Source organism: Syngnathoides biaculeatus, chromosome 22, assembly GCF_019802595.1.
Source record: "Syngnathoides biaculeatus isolate LvHL_M chromosome 22, ASM1980259v1, whole genome shotgun sequence".
In the NCBI taxonomy this organism is placed as follows: Eukaryota; Metazoa; Chordata; class Actinopteri; order Syngnathiformes; family Syngnathidae; genus Syngnathoides; species Syngnathoides biaculeatus.
In genome coordinates this window covers 8265200-8287865 of record NC_084661.1, presented here as the reverse complement: position 1 = coordinate 8287865, position 22666 = coordinate 8265200, and the positions used below count along the sequence as shown (strand labels likewise).

The 22666-nt window shown below is 40.8% G+C and overlaps 2 protein-coding genes across 10 annotated transcripts; one reads left to right on the top strand and one right to left on the bottom strand.

Annotated features, from left to right (window-relative positions):
• Positions 1-43: 43 nt before the first annotated feature.
• On the bottom strand, positions 44-7665 carry zdhhc16b (zinc finger DHHC-type palmitoyltransferase 16b). Of its 7 annotated transcripts, none has more exons than XM_061811052.1 (10): positions 7328-7665; positions 6607-6638; positions 5971-6272; positions 5121-5315; positions 3014-3102; positions 2633-2903; positions 2109-2194; positions 1902-2025; positions 1767-1837; positions 44-1331 (listed from the first exon to the last, which is right to left on the bottom strand). In XM_061811052.1, the coding sequence occupies exons 1-10, from the start codon at positions 7378-7380 to the stop codon at positions 1229-1231; spliced, it is 1326 nt and encodes a 441-aa protein (XP_061667036.1). In that variant the 5' UTR covers positions 7381-7665; the 3' UTR covers positions 44-1228. The 7 variants fall into 7 exon arrangements, with proteins under 7 accessions (XP_061667036.1, XP_061667040.1, XP_061667041.1 ...); XM_061811056.1 differs by having other exon boundaries at positions 5971-6268; positions 7328-7663; XM_061811057.1 differs by lacking the exon at positions 6607-6638 and having other exon boundaries at positions 5971-6055.
• Positions 7666-7781: 116 nt separating this feature from the next.
• Positions 7782-20583, top strand: vps35l (VPS35 endosomal protein sorting factor like). Of its 3 annotated transcripts, none has more exons than XM_061811048.1 (30): positions 7782-7924; positions 9150-9249; positions 9729-9899; positions 10213-10329; positions 11575-11599; positions 11824-11909; positions 12314-12442; positions 12545-12629; positions 12723-12779; positions 12991-13087; positions 13166-13213; positions 13319-13412; positions 13639-13839; positions 14110-14156; positions 14272-14383; positions 14873-14989; positions 15088-15141; positions 15211-15291; positions 15367-15429; positions 16088-16173; positions 16253-16333; positions 16433-16496; positions 17168-17266; positions 17979-18056; positions 18154-18268; positions 18349-18488; positions 18760-18925; positions 19278-19396; positions 19499-19654; positions 20042-20583. In XM_061811048.1, the coding sequence occupies exons 1-30, from the start codon at positions 7908-7910 to the stop codon at positions 20138-20140; spliced, it is 2904 nt and encodes a 967-aa protein (XP_061667032.1). In that variant the 5' UTR covers positions 7782-7907; the 3' UTR covers positions 20141-20583. The 3 variants fall into 3 exon arrangements, with proteins under 3 accessions (XP_061667032.1, XP_061667033.1, XP_061667034.1); XM_061811049.1 differs by having other exon boundaries at positions 7802-7924; positions 19505-19654; XM_061811050.1 differs by lacking the exon at positions 7782-7924 and adding an exon at positions 7932-8034 and having other exon boundaries at positions 16088-16174; positions 16251-16333.
• The last annotated feature ends 2083 nt before the right edge of the window (positions 20584-22666 follow it).

The window sequence follows — 22666 nt, the reverse complement described above, 5'->3', positions numbered from 1 at the left end:
GCACAGCTCTTTTTCACTGGGCATTGCTCAGTTGCGTCTTGTTTCTCTGATAACTACATATTGTACAATAAACCAAAAATGTCCACGTATACAACATTAATTCACAGACTGAATACGTAACTGGTTGAACAAGCAAACAAGGCATGGGGCAACGTGCTGTTTTCTTTCTCTTTATCCCGTTATTTGGCATCAGAACTCTTCCAATTAATGAGGATATTTGCATCACAATACACAAACATTTTTTCCACACAATCAACGTATGTATTCAACTCACAAAAAGTTGTCCTGTTTTCTCCACTATAAAGTGCCACGTGCAAATGTTCACAGGAGGTTAACAGTGACATTTCATTATGAAAAAAACTTTGTTTCACACACTGGCCACATTATTGGGGACACTTGCAAACTACAGTATGGTCCAATACATGTCAAAAAAAATTTGAAAAATTCTGATAACATTTATCCATTTTCTGAGTCACTTATCCTCACTGGAGACTATCCCAGCTATCAGAAAGCGGGGCACACCCTGAACTGGTTGCCAGCCAATCGCAGAGCACCTAGAGACAGACAATGGTCGCACTCACACCTCGGGGCAATTTAGTCTTCAATTAATCCATGTTTTTGGGCTGTGGGAGGAAACCCACACAAACCCATACAGTGGGTATAAATTGCCCTTAGGTCTGAATGTGAGTGCAAATGGTTTATATGTGTCCTGCGATTGGCTGGCGACTAGTTCAGGGTGTACCGCGCCACTCGCCCCAAGAAAGCTTGCATGGGAAAATGAATGAATGTAGCCTTCGTGTGGCATTAAAATGGATGTTTGAAGTTATACATCTCTTGTATTGGATCTCTGCAGGTGTAATATTGTGTCCATTGAGTGTTGCTTGCTATTTTCACAATTCATGAGCGAACTACAATGTAAGTGATGTTTTTTTTTCTTTAAATCAGTAATGCAAAAATAATCACTGTGGTGTCTGAGTTAACGTTTGACGGATATGTAGGATCACTTTGGAAGGCTGCCTTTAGGCACAAAGGTGGTTTAAAAAAAGACATGCTGCTCATTATGTGTCCATCTAGACGTTGAGTTGCATCTGCAGGCTGGGAACAGCACACATCTTCAACCATTTCCAAGGAGCAGGAGAATGGTGCTAACACTGACCAGCAACACCTTTTGATAAATCCTTTCCGTCGACCTTGACAGCGAGATGATAGCACTTGAGGTGTGGATGGGTCAGATAGCCATGGGGTCTTTCCTGGTAAACGTGCAGTCCCAAATGATGCCGTCACCTTTGGGAAGGTGACTCGAGGGCAGGAGAACACGGGTCAGCCAGTGTCTGGGAAAACAATGTACAATCATTTAATACCGCTTTGACAAAGGCACATTTTGTATTGAATCTCATTTCATAGTAACCATGTTGTGTCATGTAATTTGATCAATTGCAATATAGTAACCTTTTTAAGGGGGAGGGTCAATTATGCTAATTATTCACTGCTTGCGGTAGCGGTCAGTCCCTGTAGAATAGCGGTAACTATAATTTTTTAAAAGATGACAATTTTTCTAACTGCAACGTGGAAAATGTTCCTTGTCAGTCTGAAAACACTGCAAAAATGTGGCATTTTAAAGGATTAGAATATCAGATTTAAAATATACGTCTTCAAGGACAGTAGGGCTTTTTAAGGAGCCGTAGAAAAATATACAGTCATGTCTATCAAATCAAATCTCACCAAAGCATAGAAAACTCTTGAGAAAAAAATGGAATGGAACCCACCTATGTATCTCCACACCAAACACCCGCTTCCAATTGTCCATTTTCCCATGATGATACGGATTTTTGAACGCCTGAAAGCCAAACATACACTTGTATATGCAAGAACTGCTGACACCAGCCATCGCATTTCTGTACCTTGCCCTGCTCCTTTAGTCTTTTCCTCTCTTTCCGGTTAATGTGGCGCTCCACGCTGGTCTCCCCGCGGACGATGAGCACGGCGTGCCACAGGGTCAGCCCTCCCAGGGCGATTGCCACAGAGCTGCAGCGGAGTATGGGCTCACTCATGGACCATCATGACATCGCTGTTCACTTTGCAGACATGAAAGTGTAGAGTGGGCTCACCTGGTCAGCACCCAAAGAAAGATGATGCTCTTGTGAGCTGTTGTCTCTGTGGACGTGTATGGCAGGGGAGGGGTCTGGTAATAACTCTGTAAGGACATGGAAATATTCAGTTATTCCTTTTCAATCTTAGGGTTAATGTGTCCGTTTATACTATGTATATATTCCAATGCATTTTTCTGGTCAATTTACTCGTTAAAATGGAGAAAAATGCTTCATTGAATGTATTCATGGTTGTGTTTAAAGGGCCACTATCTCCTAGTAATAACGGTATTATCATTTGCTTTTGCTTTTTAATTGAAGCGGTATAAAAAAAATTGTTAAAATTGGATTTTTAAGGAAAAAAACTGGTATTGGTATTTGTTTTATGTTAAGGCTATATCGTCTAGCCCTGGTAAAATGTTAGAACAATTCTATTTGTAATAATCATGTACCAGACAGAATTCCAATTTTACCTGAAATAAAGGACAACAGCAATCATCTTTTTTTTTTTCCTGCATTAAAACAAATAGACAATCCCACCTCACCTCGACAGCGTTGTAGGCCTCGAGGAACATGTCTCTGCTACTGACGCTGCAGTAGATGCAGCCCAGAGTCATATAGATGCAGAAGGAGAAGAAGTAGCGGTGGTTGAAATGGCCCACGCAGTTGTTGAGCCAAGCTGCACGCGTGTTCAGTTCTACACAAGATGCAGTTGTGTGTGTGTGTGTCAATGTTAAATATGTAGAGACCAAGATGCTTTTACATGCGATGCTTGTTACAAGGATACGACAGTGATGGTCCATCTTCAAGACACAGCTAAAATGCAAGCAAAGGTAACATTACTGAAGAGTTTGGAAACCTGGTTCCGATCAGAACGGACCAATGACCAAGCAAGATGGGGCGGAATAATAGTCACTCAAGCTTACGTGTTGCAGATGCTGCAGTGGTGCGTCCTTGCTGGTTTCGGATTGATACATTTCTTACAAATGGACACGGAGGGAATATGGATATTGTCCTAAAAGAAATAAATAAAAATGAATGTGAAGAGATGTGCTGTAAATGCAATGACTAATGCTTCCCATTATAGGCCAAGGTACTACACAATATCTGGCAAGTCAAAATGGATGCCACAGGCCTCACCAGATGACAGTCACGTGATGATGATAATGAATGTTTTGCTATCTACTGCAATAATTTCAAGAGGAAACATTTTGTAAGGGCAAAACGATGAGACTAGCGGTTAGCATATCTGCTTCACAGATCTAAGGTTCTGGTTGAGAATCTGCTTTCCCCCATATTCCATCATCATCATCAAATTTGTTTCATTGAAGACTGAATTGTCCGTGTACTACTGCGCTCTTTGTCCTCACTGGCAAGACAATGGACTTTTCTGACCTGTCAATCACTTGTACAATAATAGCCAATCAGATAGCCGCATTGTCTTAACCCATGGCTTGACACGCCCCTCTCGGCGTATTGTCCCACAAGCAATGCTGGTTGTCAGTAGCGTGGGGTTGGAAAAGTTAATGTTACGAAGAAATTGATCCTCAGATGCGCTTGGGGAACGTGCAATTCTGATGAAAGATATCTTGCTAGGTTACAAGGGGTCCAGTTGATTCACTTTCCAAAGCCTTAAACACAGTTGACGAAGTGTCTACAATGGATTAAGGCTCGCGGAAGACCCCACGTACAACTAAATGTGGACAACATCAACAAACGCAAGGCTGTATGTTCGAAGGTGAGGGAGGACTAACTTGACTGAATTATTATCAGTGCTTTATACATTGCAGGAGAACATATTTCAGTTTGTTAGTGTCTCACTGACCTGCTGAATGAAGTGTGTCTTGTTTTATGCCAAAGAGTCAGGTTCGTGAAATGTAAATGCGCCATGTCATCCAAGAGAAATGTCTATGTCTATTTGTATCACATCGGATGTTAAACGCATTCATGGGTAGGGTGACAATTTTTTGCCTTATTGAGATAAAAGTCTCCTAACATGCCACAATCAATGAAACACTTTTTCGTTTATGGTTAAGTTATATGATAACTTGAGGCAGTCATGTTGGGTCAGGAAGGAAAGGGAAATAACTCCGTGCTAACTTTGACCAATGAGATATCCTCTCCTGATACCAAATTATGTCTTCAGATTAAAACACTTAAATATTTTGATATACTGAAGGATATAATGTGTGAAAATCATGATGTCCCAAAAATGGGACGATGCCCACGAATGGGTTAACCCATGCATCGATCGCCAACGTTTCACTGTAATTCTGACATTGCGTCCTGCTCCGTCCAAAATCTTAATTCCGTGTACATATCCTTGTGTGAAATAGTTGAGACCTCTCTATAAAACTCTCTTGGACAAGTCTGACGCATTTGGCAAAAAACATACCCCAATATTATCTGGAATACGCGATAGAGAAAATGTGTTCAATCGCCATTTTGAAAGCTTGTGGGACATGGCTAAGGGGGCGAAGCTTAAAGTCGCTATCGGAAAGGTCCATTCAGGGCACTAGTAGAAAGACTAGGGCCCACCAGTGACTTTTTTTTCTATTGTTGACGTCTGTGTGTTACTAGTACTATTGCCAACAAATACCATGTTAACTTGTGGAATTTTATGGCTCTATTAGTACTAGTAGCACATAGTTGACAACCAGTGTGCAATTTTGCCTCATCAGTAATGTACCATAGCTGTTCTACTACTAGTGGTCAGAAATGGCATAGTTTGATACAGTAAAGGAAAAATCTCACTTATAAAACATTAGTTGCTTCGCTAGTACACTCAGCAGGCTGTTATTGTGCGAAATTGTCTTACAAGTGAGGACAAAAGAGCATACTAGTACAGTTACAACTCAGCGCACTAGTAGGATATCAAATTAATGCTTAATGGCTTGATATACGCCCAAATTCAGATGAGATAGCCTCCGCAACAAGTCTCCGATAAGGTGTCAATAAATTAATAAGTCTATTAGCTTTTTTTATTATTATTATTTTGTGTGTTTTGTTAAAGAAAAAAGATTAGCTGGGTACCTTGGGCGGGTGTCCAGGGGAGGTGGTGGTGGCCTTGTAGTAATGGAAGACCACCATGACGAGGAGCCAGTGGCCGCAGCATAGGTGCCAGACGATCCAGGGCGTAGCGTAGTTGCTGACAATTGTGGGTAGGACGTAGAGATAGACGATGACCACAACCGAGGTGGTTAGGAGGATGACCAGAGTGACAAACGCCTGAGAGAGACAAAAAAATAAAATGAAAAAAATAACTGTGTTCAAGGGGTATATTGAATTTGCAAACCAGAAGGATGGGCCAAGAATCTAAAAAGGAAAAATAGTTAAAAATATTTTAAAATATCATTAATCCATTGTGAAATATACATTTAATGTCTATTATTTGTAACTATTTTACAATTAGTTACACAATTTAGACCATTCATAGCCAGGGTGGCAATTTTTTTTGCCTTATTGAGATATAAGTCTCCTAACAGGCCACAATCAAGGAAATAACACTTCTTTTTCATTTATGTTTAAGTTATATGATAACTATACAAATTTATAATCTCGTCCCAAAAATGGGACGCTGCCCACGAGTGGGTACTTGGGTTTTCTTAGATCACCCCAAAAACCAGAATCTGATTAAAACACTTAAATATTTTGATATACTGAAGGATATAATGCATGAAAATCATGATGTCCACGAATGGGTTAAGACAAATGCATATGTAGTTTGCTGTTTTTTTGCAGTAGTTACAAAAAATTTAAAAAAGCAATTATTTAAAGACCCTTGTGAGGATAAGTAGTTGGGAGAACACACATGTACTTACCTTGTTTTTGGAATAGAGGAGGAAAAATGATAGATGAATACGTTTCATAATCCAGTACTCACCACTCCAAACCAGCGAGTCACATTGTCCACGGTCCAGTACACGGGTTCGAAAGCGCAGTCGAGTAGCGTGTCCGAGTTGGTGAGGCTGTTGAAGTAAAGAGACCTGAGCAGCAGTGTGCTGTAGCTCCACAACTCCCGAAGCCCGCCGCTGGGCTGCGGCTGGCCTCCCCTGCCTCGACCGCCTGTCTTGAGACGGCACGGTCGGCACCAGTGCAGCGTTAGTCGCATGGCCCGGGAGAGGTGCCACCTCCAGCTGTTACCCACATGCATAACACCGCCGCCCCCTACTCCACACACCCTGCCTTTCAGACACACGCAAACACATAAGCACACACACCAACAGTTAGAAACACAGGCGATGTAAAAAAGGAGCTCCTCGGAGTGAAGATGGACGACAAGAGACGTTCCCATGGTGGGTGCAGAAGGACAAATAAGGATCTTGGGAAGCACACTACCACAACCTGCCTGACACCTGCCAGTCAAAGAGAATGAGGACTTTCACCCAAACAAATCAACTGAATAATTCACAGGCGCAAAACTACTGTGCAGATGGAAAGTGGTAACCCAATCACAAGGAAACACAAAAGCAGTGAAGGTCGTGAGGAGCAGGGGGAAAAAAGTGGGGGGGGGGGGCACCTGATCCTGAGCACATCGAATAAGGAGCAGGGCTGTGGGGATTGATTGCAAAGATAAGATCAATCATTCGAGGCATGGGAAAGTGGCATGCTCCTTGCAGACCTACGCTTTTATTAAAACAATCACTAATGAAGCTTTATTACAGTGGATGTTATTACTTTACACAAGTATGGAAGTCTATGTTAGTTCAGAGATTTCAATTAAGCTCATAAGCATCTTTTTAGACTATGGGAGGGACAACTCCATAAAAATTCATGCAAGTGTAGAGAACGCCATGCCATCTTCCTCTAAATGTACTTAATTCCTGCTTCCAATCCGATGTTTGTTTTATTACCGGTTACTCCAGTCATGTACAATCAATACAACCACAATACTTCATCTTCCTTTACATCAATACCTAGTACATGACGCTAACTGAAATGGCTTTATTTCAAACATTTTCGTTCTCCCTGTGATGATCGTGTACATGCATCACAACAGCTTTCATATTTGCTCATCTTGACCTCAATTTACATCGAACTAAACATCAAAACTGCTGTTATTTTCTGACTGAATTCACAAATCAGTCCACTGGTCGTCGTGATGATGAAATCGTTTTTCTTTAGTAAGCGTCAAAGTGTTAGCCAAATGCTAACTCAAACTGCCTATAAACAACCCCCTCTGAATTAACTGAGCTCGTTTATATATCAATTAGACACAGCTTAATATTGACATAGGTTACCTGGTCAGGGGAACTGTGTGGACATTTGTACAAGGTGACAGCCTTACGGTCATGTCATATTTGGAGAAGCTCCGAATGTCATTCTTCACATCAGTACCAAGGAGCGCTGGTGCTTCCAAGATCGTCTATTTTACAATTGTGGCACTCAATTCGGGATGATGCCTTCTTCTATTCCAACTGCAAGATAGCCAATTGAATCACATTACGATTTGAAAATCTCATTTTACTGTAAAATAAACTGTATCTGTAGTTTCTGGTCTATTCATTTCTTCTGCCTTTGGTTTTGGTCATCGTAGCGTACGGGTAACACATCTTTGTCTTTGGCAGTGGTTCATGAGCGCCGTGTATTGTGGGAAGTGAAGTCAAATCACGTTGTAAAACCAGTCCAAGCTTGTTGCGAATACAGTACATACAGAGCCGTAAAGTACAATATTACAACATATAAAAATATAATATAAAATATAAAGTAGTTCAAAGTGACAAGCGTCAACAAGTGAGCAACATATTTCAAGTTTGTTCAGAAAACACGACAGGGGCCATAACGAGGAAGTACGTAGTGTCGTCATGTGATCAATAAAAAATGGCCGCGGTGATGTGGTAAGATCTTTCTTATTGACCTAAAACTATAAAAAACGTTTAGTTGCTACTCTCTTGCTCTAGAATTTGCTGACCCGTCAAATAACGTATCTATCGTGTCCCGAAAGAATGTAATTGCATGGACGTTTTGCATTTTTAAAAATATGACGTCCGGATTTTTCAGCACAAGCAATATATTGATGTGGTGTTATTCGGATAAAATACACTTTAACCTCAACTGTGGGATATATGGATTTCTTGTATTAGACGCAATCACAGTACGAATAACAACTCAGATTTGGGCTATTCAAAAATAAATTAAGAGTTCGGACGCGTCCAGTTAATTTTGACGAGAATACGGAAAAACGGAAAAAGTTCAATAGCATTTAATAACTGATCACTTCAGATCATTTGGACACAGACACCAAATCTCCTTAGCATAATTAGCAACACTCTTGGCTCAGCATTGTTTGATAGCTTTCCAGAGTTTAAATCAAGTTTCTGCTTCAAATGCAGCTCACGTTATTGTTGCAGTTTGGAGCTCAATGTCGACTCGGGGATTACCAATTTTACAAATAGAGACTCTGTCAGTAATCACAGCACATCTGAAAAATGTCACTGACAAACTTGTTCAATGTACATGGCAGCATGGTAGACTAGAGTACTTCTGGTTTGGGCGCTGAATCACATTAAAGCTTTCCAATGCCTATTGTGCAGGTTATCCTCCTGCTCCCATGTTTCGTTGTTTTGTTTTTGGTTTTTTTTTTTTGGGGGGGGGTATGGACTTCACCTTCCTTCTGGATTTTAAAAACATGCACATTAGTTTCATTTGAGACTCTAACTTGCCCATTGGCGTAATTGTGAGAAGTCCTCCTGTGGAGTCTCCTCATCTCTTACAACCTTGTCCAGCCATCCATTTTCCAAGCTGTTTATGCTCACAAGGCTCGCAGGAGTGCTGAAGCCTATCCCAACTATTCCACATGTGGTGTGGCGATGTAGTGATGTCATGCAATGAGGCAATGCTGTCCTTTGCGTGCTATCTGTAGCCACTTTTTGTAATGCACCAGAATGGTTTATGGTATTTGTCATGCGTGCATGCAATGCCTGAGCTGCCCTCCCCACAAGTGAACAAAAACAAGCCTTATTACATCGCATGGATCGATTGTTCGATTATATCAGTACAGCGTACATGTACGTCCGTATTCATGGTTAATATGTCTAACGTGCTTTCATTTCTTTCATCCAGGCGTTCCCGGATGCGCAACTATGACGCTGAGTTGCAGAGGGCCCGTCTGGAGGTTGTTCCAATAGAATTTTCGGAATACCATCCCCTCAAAACTATTTTGGTAAGACACCTGCTTCTCATGTGTCTAATGAGTTGGGGTGAGAGTGGAATAGAGTAGTGGCCTTCAACCTTTTTTCCACCACGGACGGCTTCATGCAAGTCTATATTTTTCACGGACCAGTAACGGCTGGCACTAATAGCCAAGGGGCAGTGGGGTGGCGGTGCCGGGTTTCCGCAATGCACGGTAATTGTCAGCGGGTCGTTGGGGAGCAATAGAACGTCCCAATCGGAGCTAATCATTGATGGGTTGGGGTAGGGAATGCCCCATTTGCTTCTTTCCCATAAAAATAATAATAACCTTTAGTGGCTCGGTGACGCAGCTAGAGATGGATAATGATAATTAATATTATTAAAAAGGATCCAGCATTTCTCTAGTAATAACTCAACTGGGATTGGCTCTCCGCGATTTTGAATATTTTCACTCCCAACAGTAATTGTGTTGTTTTTGTCCACACACCCACCACATCACCTCCCTTACAGGTGACAGACAGCAAACCTCTCCGTGGAACTCGTAAGGGCAGCACCTCTTCCTCTTCGTCGTCCTCTTCCTCAGCGGCGCCAGACCCCCTCAGCTCCATGTTGGACGGAACTGATCCGCTGTCCATGTTCGCAGCCGAGACGCCATATACGACGCACATTGCCTTTGCCGGGGTCAGTTGCACTTTTACTCTACCGACCACTGAATATTTTTATGTCATACAGTGGAGAGGTTATTTGCACGTTAGTGGATCAAATCGATCATGATTGAAATTGCAATTATTGGAGGAAAAAAAGGTACAGAATATACATGTACAGTATACAGTAGTGCATATGGGATGATTTACAATATATACAGACTTGATTTGAGTTGGCTTATGAATGCATATGCCAATATATGAAATACAAGAATACAACAAATCATATCCGATCAGACATAAACATGACACACTAAAAACATCTTTTCAAGCTGGATTTCTGCTTCCAGGATGCAAGGAAGAAGGGGGAGAAGGAGAACGAGCCAGTGGGAGCAGACTTTGAGCCCTGGTCGATGAAGAGAGGGGAGATCCTGGCGAGGTTCACCACTACGGAAAAACTCTCAATTGTAAGCTCAGGGAAACTTAGGGGAATACTTTTTGTGTCAAAAATCTTTCACCAGTGATATGATATTGTTACAGTCATGCCTTTGAACAAAGAACTAGTATACCTGTGAAACACAGATTAAACTATACGATAAACTGTATTGTGGCGGCACAATGAATCATATTTGAATCGTGATCACGATTTTGGCTGCTACGATTAAATGGGCCTGATCATTGGTGATTTTTTTTTTTTTTTTTACCTTTAGGCCTTGCTGCATATGAAAAGTGCTTCATTTTCAGCATTGCCTACAACCACCAGGAGGAAAATTTATGGTTAAGGGTTCATTAAAACTTGAAATAGTATTGATATCCAATCTAGTAATATGTTTATGATGCTTTTATTTTCAAGTTGTCCCTCTTTGGCAGAGAGGGTACATGTCACTGTGACACTATTAACAATCGTTGTAGCAGCTGTCTTGGCTTCAACCTTTCATATGGCCTGACCTCAGTTAAAAAAAAGGGTTACTAGAGAGGGGAAATCACAATTGTTGAGGTCTTTGCAGTTTGTGCCCGTGCACAACTGACCAATTGTCAAGAAGAACAACAAAGACTTACCATGCTTGAGCATTCACTATTGTAATCGGGATTTTGAAATGAAATGTTGGTCCTTTGAGCCTAGTGTATGTAGCAATTCGTGATGGCACTTTGTAATAGCATAATTATTCAGTAGCCCCTTGTAAATTTAAATTTTGGGGGGTTACTTTTTTATTATTATTATCAATCACTTATTATGTCATGATTCATTTTGCACTGAAAACTGTTACCTCTATTTTGTTGAAAAATAGTGCAGTAAAAATATTTCTCTAATATGAAGAATAATTATGATTATAATATTAATCAAAATAATGGATTTTTTTTCCATAATTATGCAGCCCTATGATGAATTTTGTGTGAGTAACCTGTGGCACTTATCTCTACTACATTTTATTGTGAGACAAAGTCCACTGCACCTAACCATATGGCAGGCCAGATCTGGCCACCGGGCCTTGAGTTTGACACCTGTGCACTACAATATTTCATGTGACCACAGATTTAGGTGCACCCACATTACCACATTCATCCATTTTCTGAGCCGCTTATCCTCACAAGGGTCGCGGGAATACTGGAGCTCATCATGTGGATATTATTTTGAATATGTGCATGTCACTGTTTTGTCTTGCACATTGTTTCATATTATGATTGCAGTAATGTTTTTTGTTTTTTTTTAGAATTTATGCATGGGCTCTGACAAAGGTAAGTCGTGAGTTTGTTTTATATTAACTGACCCCTTCCCTGACTATAAAAATAAGTATGTAGAAAGTCTTATTACATGTGAAAATTCATTTTATTTAACAGTACATAAAACATGGTTTCTTGACTATTTTTCTGAAGTTGTATTGTTCCCAATTAAAAAAAAAAAATATGGCTCGAGCTATATTTTGCATTGGTTATCAATTTATAACAAATATTTTTCCTAGATTTCCCAAATTCCCAGAATCCTGGATCCTCTGCTGTCTCTGAAAAAGTCCGCAATCGTCTGGAGGAACTGGATGATCTGGAAGAGGTACTTTTTTTCTATGATAAAAATCATTCATCATCATTAAAACCCTAATCCTAATTTCATGTAGTTATAGTTTTAAGGATATTCCATCGACCTTTCTAGTAATAATAATCTATTCCATGTACCTCATCCATTGCGTATCAGAAGTAAAAGTGGGATTTGTAGGTGATTTAATAACTCCAAGAGATAATACTCCAATGATCAAGAATTATTGTTTCCAGACATTTTCAAATATAGATAAAGATTTATGTGCTTGTTTAATCTCACAGTTGATGGGTGCGCAGGGACACCAGAATCCCAATGTTTGAATAGATGAAATTAAAACAAAATTTTCCATAATATTGCCCCTTCAGTACCTCTTAAAATGATGAAAATGTGTGTGTGCGCATGCATGTGTCTGGATGTAGGGTTCCCAGAGGGAGCTGCTCAATCTTTCCCAGCAGGAATATGCCAATCGCATCGAGGAGCTGAACCAGTCCCTGAAAGAGGCCTGGGCCTCTGACCAGAAGGTCAAAGCCTTAAAGATCGTTATCCAGGTGAATCCTTGTTATATGTGTCAATGGTAGTTATTCAGTATAAACGTAAAAAAGAAGGGACCTGAAAATGACTTGGGTTCTTCCTCTTGATCTGCGTTCCAGTGCTCCAAGCTTCTCTCTGACACGTCTGTGATCCAGTTTTACCCCAGCAAGTTCGTTCTCATCACTGACATACTTGACACTTTTGGTACATAGTGAATATTTGCAGCCTTTCTATTCATTTAGCTTCACTTTGCGCTACTTTGCTGACCCTCCTGTTTATATCTTTATTTCTTCAAAGGCCGGCTCGTTTACGACAGAATTTGGAGCATGTGTTCAGACCCAAAACCTTTACCGGGTATGGATTTTACTTGTGAATTATATGTGATATCTACAGTATGTAGTTGAGTTCAGAATAGTGGCATAGAGTTGTGGACATGTTGATGTATCACAAGCTGATCGATACCATCCAACTCAGCAGTATACAAGTTTAGTTAGCTGTTTTTTTGTTGTTGTTGTTGTTTTTTTTTTGACTTCTCCATCCCATTTCTGTTTTGTTTTTATTTCAGACTCATTCACAGTTGATGATGTCAATGACACGGCGAAGGAGACGTGCCTCAACTGGTTCTTCAAAATTGCCTCCATTAGGGAACTGTTACCCAGATTGTATCCTCCAGACTGCGATTACTGTGATACATATAAATTCATTTAAGGGTTTGCCTCCTTAGCTAAATCTGTGAGCAGATACGTCGAAGCCTCCATCCTGAAGTGCAATCGCTTCCTGAACAAATCGTGAGTAATCTTTGGATGCTGCAAGATCATTTGCTGAGCTGTGACAATTTGATTCAGTATCTCTTAAAGAAATGCAATATATTCTAACTACTTATTTCTCTACAGTGGCGTTGAGGAAACTCTCCCGCGGCTGACCGCAATGATCAGAGGAATTGGAGATCCTTTGGTGGCAGCTTACACCCGAGCTTACCTGTGCAGGGTATTTCATAGCTTTTCTTACTGTTTGCAGGCATTTACATAGATGCAATCAACATTATATACAAGGCTTCTATTACTTTCTATACGTCTAACTACACTGTTAATTCATGAAAGTGCTATGCAAGGACTAAACTTCTTTCTGACACAGACATACACTATGCATTTGTATTTCCTCACCAACAAATATCAAGCTCTCGTTGTTTTTTGGTTTTGTCTTTCCCGCGTAGGTTGGCATGGAGGTCGCACCCAGTTTGAAAGACAGCCTAAAGCGCAACTTCTTTGACCTGCTCGGAACCTTCCGGCAGATCAGTGAGGAGAGTGTTCGCAACCAGCTGATTGTGCAAAGGGTGGAGATGCCAGAGTACCTGACACTCTATTCGCCCGCCATCAACTGGATCTTGCAGTGTAGTGCTTACAGAGCTCCAGAGGTGCAGACTGAGACTTAGCTGGAGAAGCCAATACAAGAGCTGCATTGAAAGAATGGCTTTCCATAGATAACGGTTATTAATTGTATGTTTTAATTTACAGTGACTTAAAACTGCAATGCCTTGTTTTTACAAGGAGTTTGTTGTCTGTTAATATTATTTGTCAGGACATTTGATTCATTTGTCTAGTCATTTGATGTATGAAGTGTTACCTACAGTAAGTGTGGATGTTTTTTTTAGTTTTGTTAAAACTGTGTGTGTCTCCATTTTCAGACTCTCCTTACAGAGATGATGGAGAGATGCAAGAAGCTGGGTAACAAGTGAGTATTCAATTAAAGGTGCAGCAAAGGACATTTTGCATTGGTTTATGAAGCATTTTAGTTTGTAGATCTTTGTCAAGGTTAGTAAAAACGTTTTGACTTTAATTTCCCTTAGTGCCCTCCTGCTGAATTCTGTGATGAGGGCATTCAGTCCCGAGTTTGTCGCCACCAGAGCTACGGACTTCATCGGTATGATAAAAGACTGCGACGAGGCTGGGTTCCCCAAGGTGAGCAGACAAAGGTCATTTCATTGGGTTTTATTTTTTGCTTTTAAGGTGGATTTTTTTCCTCCAAACTTCTTTCAGGAATATATTCTTTATTCCCTGCATAAAACTATTACTCCAGTTTCTTGAGTCTGTAATGTGTGGTGGCCAGGCATGCACGCCAGAAAGAGCATGTGAATGTGCATTAAAGCATGAATTCATGTAGATCAAAGTAATTACTGCAGAAGGCAATATTTTTTATTATAGTACACGTTAAAAAACTTGGCCGTGGTTGTTGTGTGGCTTGAAAGGTGAAAGACATTCCCATTCATTTGGATGGGGAAAGTTGAGTGTGAGTTAGGAGCGTGACTTGTAAGTCAAGGCACCACTACATACAGAACACCTGGATAATGGAAGTTGTAGTTGACGGGAAATAAAGTACTATTAATGTCATAATGGTTCCATGATTAAACCAAACATCTTTACACATGTTACTGGTCATCTCCTCTCTAGCACTTGTTATTTGGATCACTGGGTCGCTGTCTGGCCTGCGCTGACCCTCCAGAATTGGAGAGGCTGACGATCCTCAATGAAGCTTGGAAGGTTATCACCAAAGTCCGCAGTCCTCGGGTAAAAGGAGCCTGATGTTACATTCACACAGAACCTGTGAGGATAAGCACCAAATATTATTTTTACTAAATTCTTCCCTTTTTTTTCCTGGCACACAGAATTACATCAACTGTGCTGAAATCTGGGTCGAGTTCACCTGCCGACATTTCACAGTAAGTGAATGGTTTCATTTTAATAAAAGGGGATTTACATTCAACATTTCTAATTGTTTCTCCACGAAGAAACGCGAGGTGAACACCGTTCTGGGAGACATCATCAAGCACATGACCCCTGACCGGGCCTTTGAGGATGCCTATGCTCAGGTTTGGACTCTTTAATGGTTCACCCTCCCCTTGTCCCGTGCTCGTTACTCATTCCCTCTTTGATTCGCTGCTTAGCTGCAGTCTGTGATCAGGAAGATCCTTGCCCACTTCCACGACTTCACCGTCCTCTTCTCAATGGTGAGTAACCATCAGCACTCAGCAAGGAAGAAGGTATTCATTTAAGAAAATTTTAATTTGTGTGGTGTACATTGGAGTACATTTACTGCAGCATACTGTCACAAATATTTTTGTTGATTTATCTAGCAGCTAGCGTCACAATGGGGCAACTCTTCGTTTTCCTCACTCATAGTTCTGAGGACCAGGGATCAAATCTCAGCCCCGCCTGTGTGGAGTTTGCATGTTCTCCGCATGCCTCTGTGGGTTTTCTCCATGCACTGGAGTTTCCTCCTACATCCCAAAAACATGGATGAATTGAAGACTCTAAATTGACCCGAGGTGTGATTGTGAGTGAGACTGTTTCTTTGTCTACGTGTGCCCTGCGATTGGCTGGCAACCAGTACAGGGTGTACCCCGCCTCCTGCCCAATGATAGCTGGGATAGGCTCCAGCAGTCCTGCGACCCTTGTGAGGATAAGCCACCCATAAAATGTATGGCTATTTAGCTGCATATAAGCGCCAAAATGTTCCTCTATAACATTACATTAAAATTCAACCACAATAGAGGTTGTCCGGGAGGTTTAGACTGGTGCTGACATACATTTCAAAGGTATGAACATATGAGTTTAGAATCTTCTCATCATGCCACAGTGTCATTATCTTGAATATTTGTCCCCCAGGAGCGTTTCCTCCCATTTCTGGATATGTTCCAGAAGGACAGTGTGAGAGTAGAGGTGTGCAGGTCCATTATGGACGTCTTCATCAAGTAAGCCCCTTGACTTTGTTATGGCAGTAAGTAAATATCTAAGTAGGTTTCATTCATTTCCTCTCTGTTTAACTCGGAGACACCAGCTCGAGCCAACCAGAGACCCTGTCATCCTCAACGCCATGATGCACATTTGCAAGACCATGCATGACTCTGTCAAGTGAGGCACAATATGACTTGCTGTTTAATATATTTATGTGGTGATTTAGATATGTATCTTGGGAATTAGCTACTAAACATTCCGCGGTGTGTTTTGCAGCGCTCTCACGCTTGATGATGAAAAAAGATCTTTGTCTGTACTGATCATTGGCTTTATGCGTGTGGTAAGGCATTCTTTGTTTTCAAGTAGTCATGCTTTTGATATTTTTGAAAATGTGGATTTCGTTATCACATGTTAATTATTTGTGCGCAACCTCATGTTTGCAGTTCTTTCAGCTCGACATTTTACAATTGGTAGGTTTTTTTTTCCACGAATGTTTCCATTAAATTTTGGGGTGAGAAGTGATCGCGTTGATCATTCCTAATGGACGACAACAGAAATCCCATCTGCATTCCAAGTTGCTGGTATACAGGGTCAGATCAGAAATCAAATCAAGTTTCATCCAGAGTTGATACAGATTTCACATTTTAAAAACATTAAAATGCTCAAGTGTGTCAAATATGATCAGATCAGGTTGTAATCAGCGTTGAGCACTGACTAAAATGTCCTGTTCAACAATGGGGGAAAATGTATGGATGCATGTAAAATAATTGCACAGAGATGATGGATGAAGCTCAACTTCCCATCGACTTCAAGTTGATATTGAGAAATGGCTTGGGTGGTTCCCGTCAAGTACTTCATTCGAGTTTGCATGAAATTCTTCAAGCTATAATCACTTAATCCTACACAATTGACTGACCTTATTATTACCACTCTGTAATTTCACATCTGCTCACATTAAAGCCTCTGTTGGAGCTTTGGTTGTGTTTCCAACTGTTTGTCCTGGTATGGTAGGTTTCATTCGGCAGAGACTTCGAGCAGCAGTTGAGTTTCTGTGTGGAGGCCAGAGCCACCTTTTGTAACCTGGAGCCAGTACTGGTGCAGCTCATTCATGTAAGTATGACTATATTGACGAGATTGCATTTTTTTTTTCTGAATTTTAAAATGGTGCCTATGTGTAATGTAGCCAAATACGCCGGAATTGCAGAACAGCTCTCTCGCAGGCACATTTATCGAAATTGGCAGATTACAAGATTTATCTGGTTGTTTAATTTTACACTTGATGGATTGACAAGTAATATTAAATCAGCAGGTATAACTAGCCAATCAGCATTTTTGGGGTTGCCTCATAGTTTTGATGACCCTCTGTTCAAATCCAACCTCACCTGTGTGGCGTTTGCATTTTATCCCCAGACCTGCATGGGATTCCTCTGGTTACTCCAATTTCTTCCCACAGCCCTAAAACATGCGTAGTAAGTTAACTAAAAACTGTAAATTTTCCATAGTTGTCAATGCGGGAATACAAAAGTTATCTGTGCTCTGTGATTGGCTCGCAACTAGTTGAGTGTGCACCCAGCTGCTCACCCAAACTCAGCTGGAAAAAGCGCCAGCATCCCTGCGACACTAGTGAGAAGAAGCATTACATGGATGAAATTTGATCAAAATTTGCATTGTGAAGTTTTTGGTTTTTTTATTGAATCTGAATATTGTTTTCACTTTGTGAATTGACATTTCTAGGAAACAAATTTGAGATGCACCTGGATGTGCCCTTTAATGTAGTAGAGCACACACACACATGCTCATTCACTGGTGTTGTCATATTCAGACAGTGAATCAGCTCGCGATGGAGACCAGGAGGGTGATGAGAGGCAATCACTCTCGCAAAACGGCCGCATTTGTCCGAGTGAGTCTAATAGACAGCACATATTTTCCACACACACAAGACCAGTGGTACCTCATTCATGTCAATTCATGGATCGTTTTCTCTCCTTGTCCTGCAGGCATGTGCTGCCTACAGTTTTATTACCATCCCATCACTTAGCAGCATCTTTAGCCGTCTCCACCTCTATCTTCTGTCTGGTCAGGTTGCGTTGGCCAACCAGTGTCTATCCCAGGGTGAGCAGCTTCCTACAACCTACAAACTCACGGAATTTTGTTACATATCTCTGACTTTCCGCATCATTCTTTTCCTGCAGCGGATGCCTTTTTAAAGGCAGCGGTCAGCATTCTTCCGGAGGTTCCGCGCTCGATCAGCGTGGAAGGGAAACTTCGCTCTTCAGAGAGTTTCCTGCTCGACTTCATCAACAACTTCCTCTCTACCCTACTGGTTGTTCCGGTAAGTACACCTTTGAAAGAGACGTTATGCATCTCCCCCACCACACCCCGAATTTAAAACAAATTACAGGTTAACGCCGTTAGCGAACGCTAACCTATGTATCCAACAAATAGGAATGCATCTCTGCTTAAGTATTCGCTTCGGCACTCTACAGTGTAATATCTTCCCAATAAAATTTGCGTCATCATTAATTTAATGGTGATGGTGTTAAGCTCAAAAGTTCTTATTGACACGAATCGAGTTCTGTATTATTAATATGTATGTCTGGCAGGATCACCCGGAGCATGGCGTGCTCTACTTAGTCCGTGGTGTGCTCAACATGGTGCAGGATTACACCTGGGAGGACAACAGTGATGCCAAAGTGCGCGTCTACATCTGTGCCCTGCCCCTGCTGGCCGCCATGAGCCAGGAATCATACCTGTACACCATTCCAAAAAGTAAACAAGTACACAACATGTAACCTACTGGCTATGACTTCATTTTGAGTGAGTAAAAGTAATGCTTTCATGATCGGGTTTTGAGTAGGATTTTTGCTGACAACTAGTGCGCTGGAGTTGAACAATTTGAATCATCAATCTATTTTCTGGAGCAGTTGTTGTCTTCATTAGGGTTGGTGAGCTACATGAGACAAATAATACAATAGATGACAAACTCCTTACTGTTTTTATTTTACAGTTTTACATGAGTTGGTAGTAGGGAGGAATTAAGCACTATCTTGGATTATTGTTTGGCCTTGGGGTAGGTTTGTGCCGGAACTAAATGAAATAAAATTTTCCTGCAACATTTCAGTGGACTCCAATGAGACCCTTTACGGTGGGGACCCAAAGTTCCTGTCAGAAATTAACAAGCTGTGTGAGACCTTGATCGGGCAGATCCTGGACAACCTGAAGGTTCTCGGTCGAGAAGAGGTGGGGCCAAAGGAAAACTCTCTTCTTCAATGTTGACATCAAAGGATGCGTTGTTGTTGCTGTTTAGATTAGCAGTGGGCTGAAACTTCTTGTGTTTTTGAGTTGCAGCCAACCACACGCCGTCAAGGGACTCTGGCATTCTCTCTCTTCTGTGTTTTGCTCACCCACGGAGACCTGAGGAACAACAAGCTGAGCCAGCTGGCTGTTAACCTGTGGAACCTCAGCCACAAAAATGGATACTGTGAGACGCGAGTTTCTGTGAGTTGAGCGGACAGACACTGTTACACCTGTTCTTTGACAGTTTTCTTAAGGATTCTTTTTAAGTTTTAATTTAAAAATGCATACATATTTGGACTACACTTTGATCACTCCCACCCCGCAGGAAAATCTTTCAGAGACATCTAATAATCATGTCTTTGCTTACTTTGATTTAGAAATATATGTATATATTTCTTTTGGAATCAAAATAGTTGACACTCAAGAGTGCCTGTATTAGTTATTGGTAGTCATAGTAACTTGCCTCAATTGCTCGGATACTATTAATCAATTGTAAATTCCATGTAATATATAGAATTTTTAATAAGGATTGCTTGATTATTATGCCCATACAATTTTATCACATTAACAATTCTGTCTGCTATCTAGGTTCGGACACTGGAATACATAAAGCATCAGGCTCAGCAGGCTGACATGTCTCACCTGTCGGAAATGGTCCAGAGGCTCGCATTGCAGTCCCGCGCCTGAACCCCAACATCAAGAAAAAAAGCCCACTACACAATGGAAAGCACTACAAAATGGCTTAATACAATGTAAGATATGAGGTTAGTTTGATATAAAATGATCATGATACTTGTAAAATACAAGTTGTGGTTCCATTCATCCATTTTCTGTAGTGCTTGTCCTTATTTGGGTCAGGCTGGAGCCTGTCCCAATTTGCAGGATTGTGAGATACATCCTGGACTAGTTCTCAGCCAAAACCAGGGTCATGGCAATTTTTAGGATGAAAGTGTTGAACTTCTCTGTATTGTCATGCAGTACTGTTCACATAATGTATATATTTATAATTTTGTATTTTATTTATAGACTGCTGATCATGTATGAGCTAATCTTCTTTATTAATATTGAATTTGCCTTCTAATATTAGTCCTTATTTTCATATGATACAATAAAGAAAATGGACAACAAAATGAGTTTCACATCACTCTCAATCCTCTCAACGGTAGTTTATTGACTTAGTGTATCACGGAAAGGCAAATGCCACCCTTTTGTTTTAAAACAAAAAATAAAATCAACAGCAGTGACTCTTGATGTCAGGTTTGCAGAAAAACTCACGTTTACATGTTTCAAACTCAAGAAAACCATAAAGACAATTGTCTTTATGAAAAGATGGTGGCTGTGTAACAAGTTACCAACTCATTATCTCTTTGTAAATTTCGTCATTTTAGTTGTTTTGACTATTTCGACTCTGCTGTACAGTGACCACTGCAGGAAAAGATGGTGCACTGCTTTTTCCTCGCACCTCAAACAATACTGTTAAATAGCAAGCCATTACTGTTTCAGGATAAGCGGTACAGAAAATGGGTGGTTGGATGTTAGCCTAAGCTGAAATTTTGAATTTTAAGTTGCAGTGCCATATGAGTGCATAGGTGCCCACTGAAAATAATATTTATGTGGAAATTATAAATGTTAGTCAATGATTTTAAGGGCTGTTTGGAACCAGTGTTTTACAAGTCAAAACCGCTCAACTTGAAGGCTAATAAAGATCCATCCATCCATTTTCTACAGGGTGACCTGAAGCCCAACTAAGCTGACTTAAAACATTCACAAAATGCATTCATACATATGGACAATTTCGAGTTTCCATATTTTCTATTTTCCATACCACTTTCTTACCAGTGCCGCAGAGGTGCTTGACCTTATCCCAGCTATCTTTGGGCAAGAGGCGGGTGCATCCAAGCCAGCCAATCACATATTCACATCTATAGGTAATTTAGAGTTTTCAATTAACCTGCCATGCATAGGAGGAAACCGGAGTACCCACAGAAAACCCACACAAGCATGGGAAGAACACGCAAACTCAGCACAAGCGAGCCCAAATTTGAAGCCGGATCCTCAGAACTGTGAGGTAGGTGTTATGACCAATCTTCCACCCTGGTGACCGCTGGCGTACCCAAAGTTGAGATTCAAACCCAGAACTGTGAGACAGACGCTAACCACCAGTGTACTCTCCTGCCCAGCTAATGAAAATTATGACTGAAATTATGCTGAACTTGTGACCATCACCAAGAGGAAGAGTGGTGTGAAAAAGTGTTTGCTCCCTGAATTTTTTGGTCATACTTAAATTTAAATATTAGTCAAAGACACAAGTAAACACAACATGCAAGTTTTTTTTCGTTTGTTTGTTTTTTGGCAAGGGAGAAAAAAATCCAAACCTACATGCCACTGTGTAAAAATTTGATTGTCCGCTAAACCTGGTTGGGCCACCCTGTGCAGCAACAACTGCAATCAAGCGTTTGCATTAACTTACAATCAATCTTTTATAGCAACATGGTGAAATTATGGCCTGCTCATCTTTCCATAATTGTTGTAACACAGCCACATTGGAGGATTGAGGCACATTTTTATGCTAAAGCATGTTAAAAGGAGTCAGGTCAGGACTTTGACGAGGCCATTGCACTGTATACATTTTTCTTCAGGCATTCAAAAGTGGATTTGCTTGTGTTTTGGATCATTGTCCTGCAGCAGAACCTACATTTGTTTCAATTTAAGGTCAGAAACAGATGGCCAGACATTCTCCTTCAGGATTATTTTGGTAGACAGCAGAATTCATGGTTCAATTTATCGCAGCAAGTCTTCCAGGACCTGAAGCAACTAAACAGCTGTGGAATACCACACAACCACAACCACATTTTACTGTTATGTTTTTATGAAATGCAGCTTTACTTTTTACACCAGATGTTAATGGTCACACACACCTGACAGAAAGTTCAACTTGTTTCTTATGAAACCACAAACTAGTTTCCCTTTAAAATGTCTTCTGGCAAGATTGAGACAAGCCTTAATGTTCTTTTTGCTCAGCAATGTTTTTTTTATCTTGGAATTCTGCCATGCAGGCCATTTTTGCCCAGTCTCTTTCTGACCTTTACTGAAGTGAGGCCTGCAGGTCTTTGAATGTTGTAGTTTGGTCTTTTGAGACCTCTTGAATCAGTCGTCGCTGCGCTCACATGGTAATTTTGACCAGACAGCCAATCTTGGGAAGTCTCACCGCTT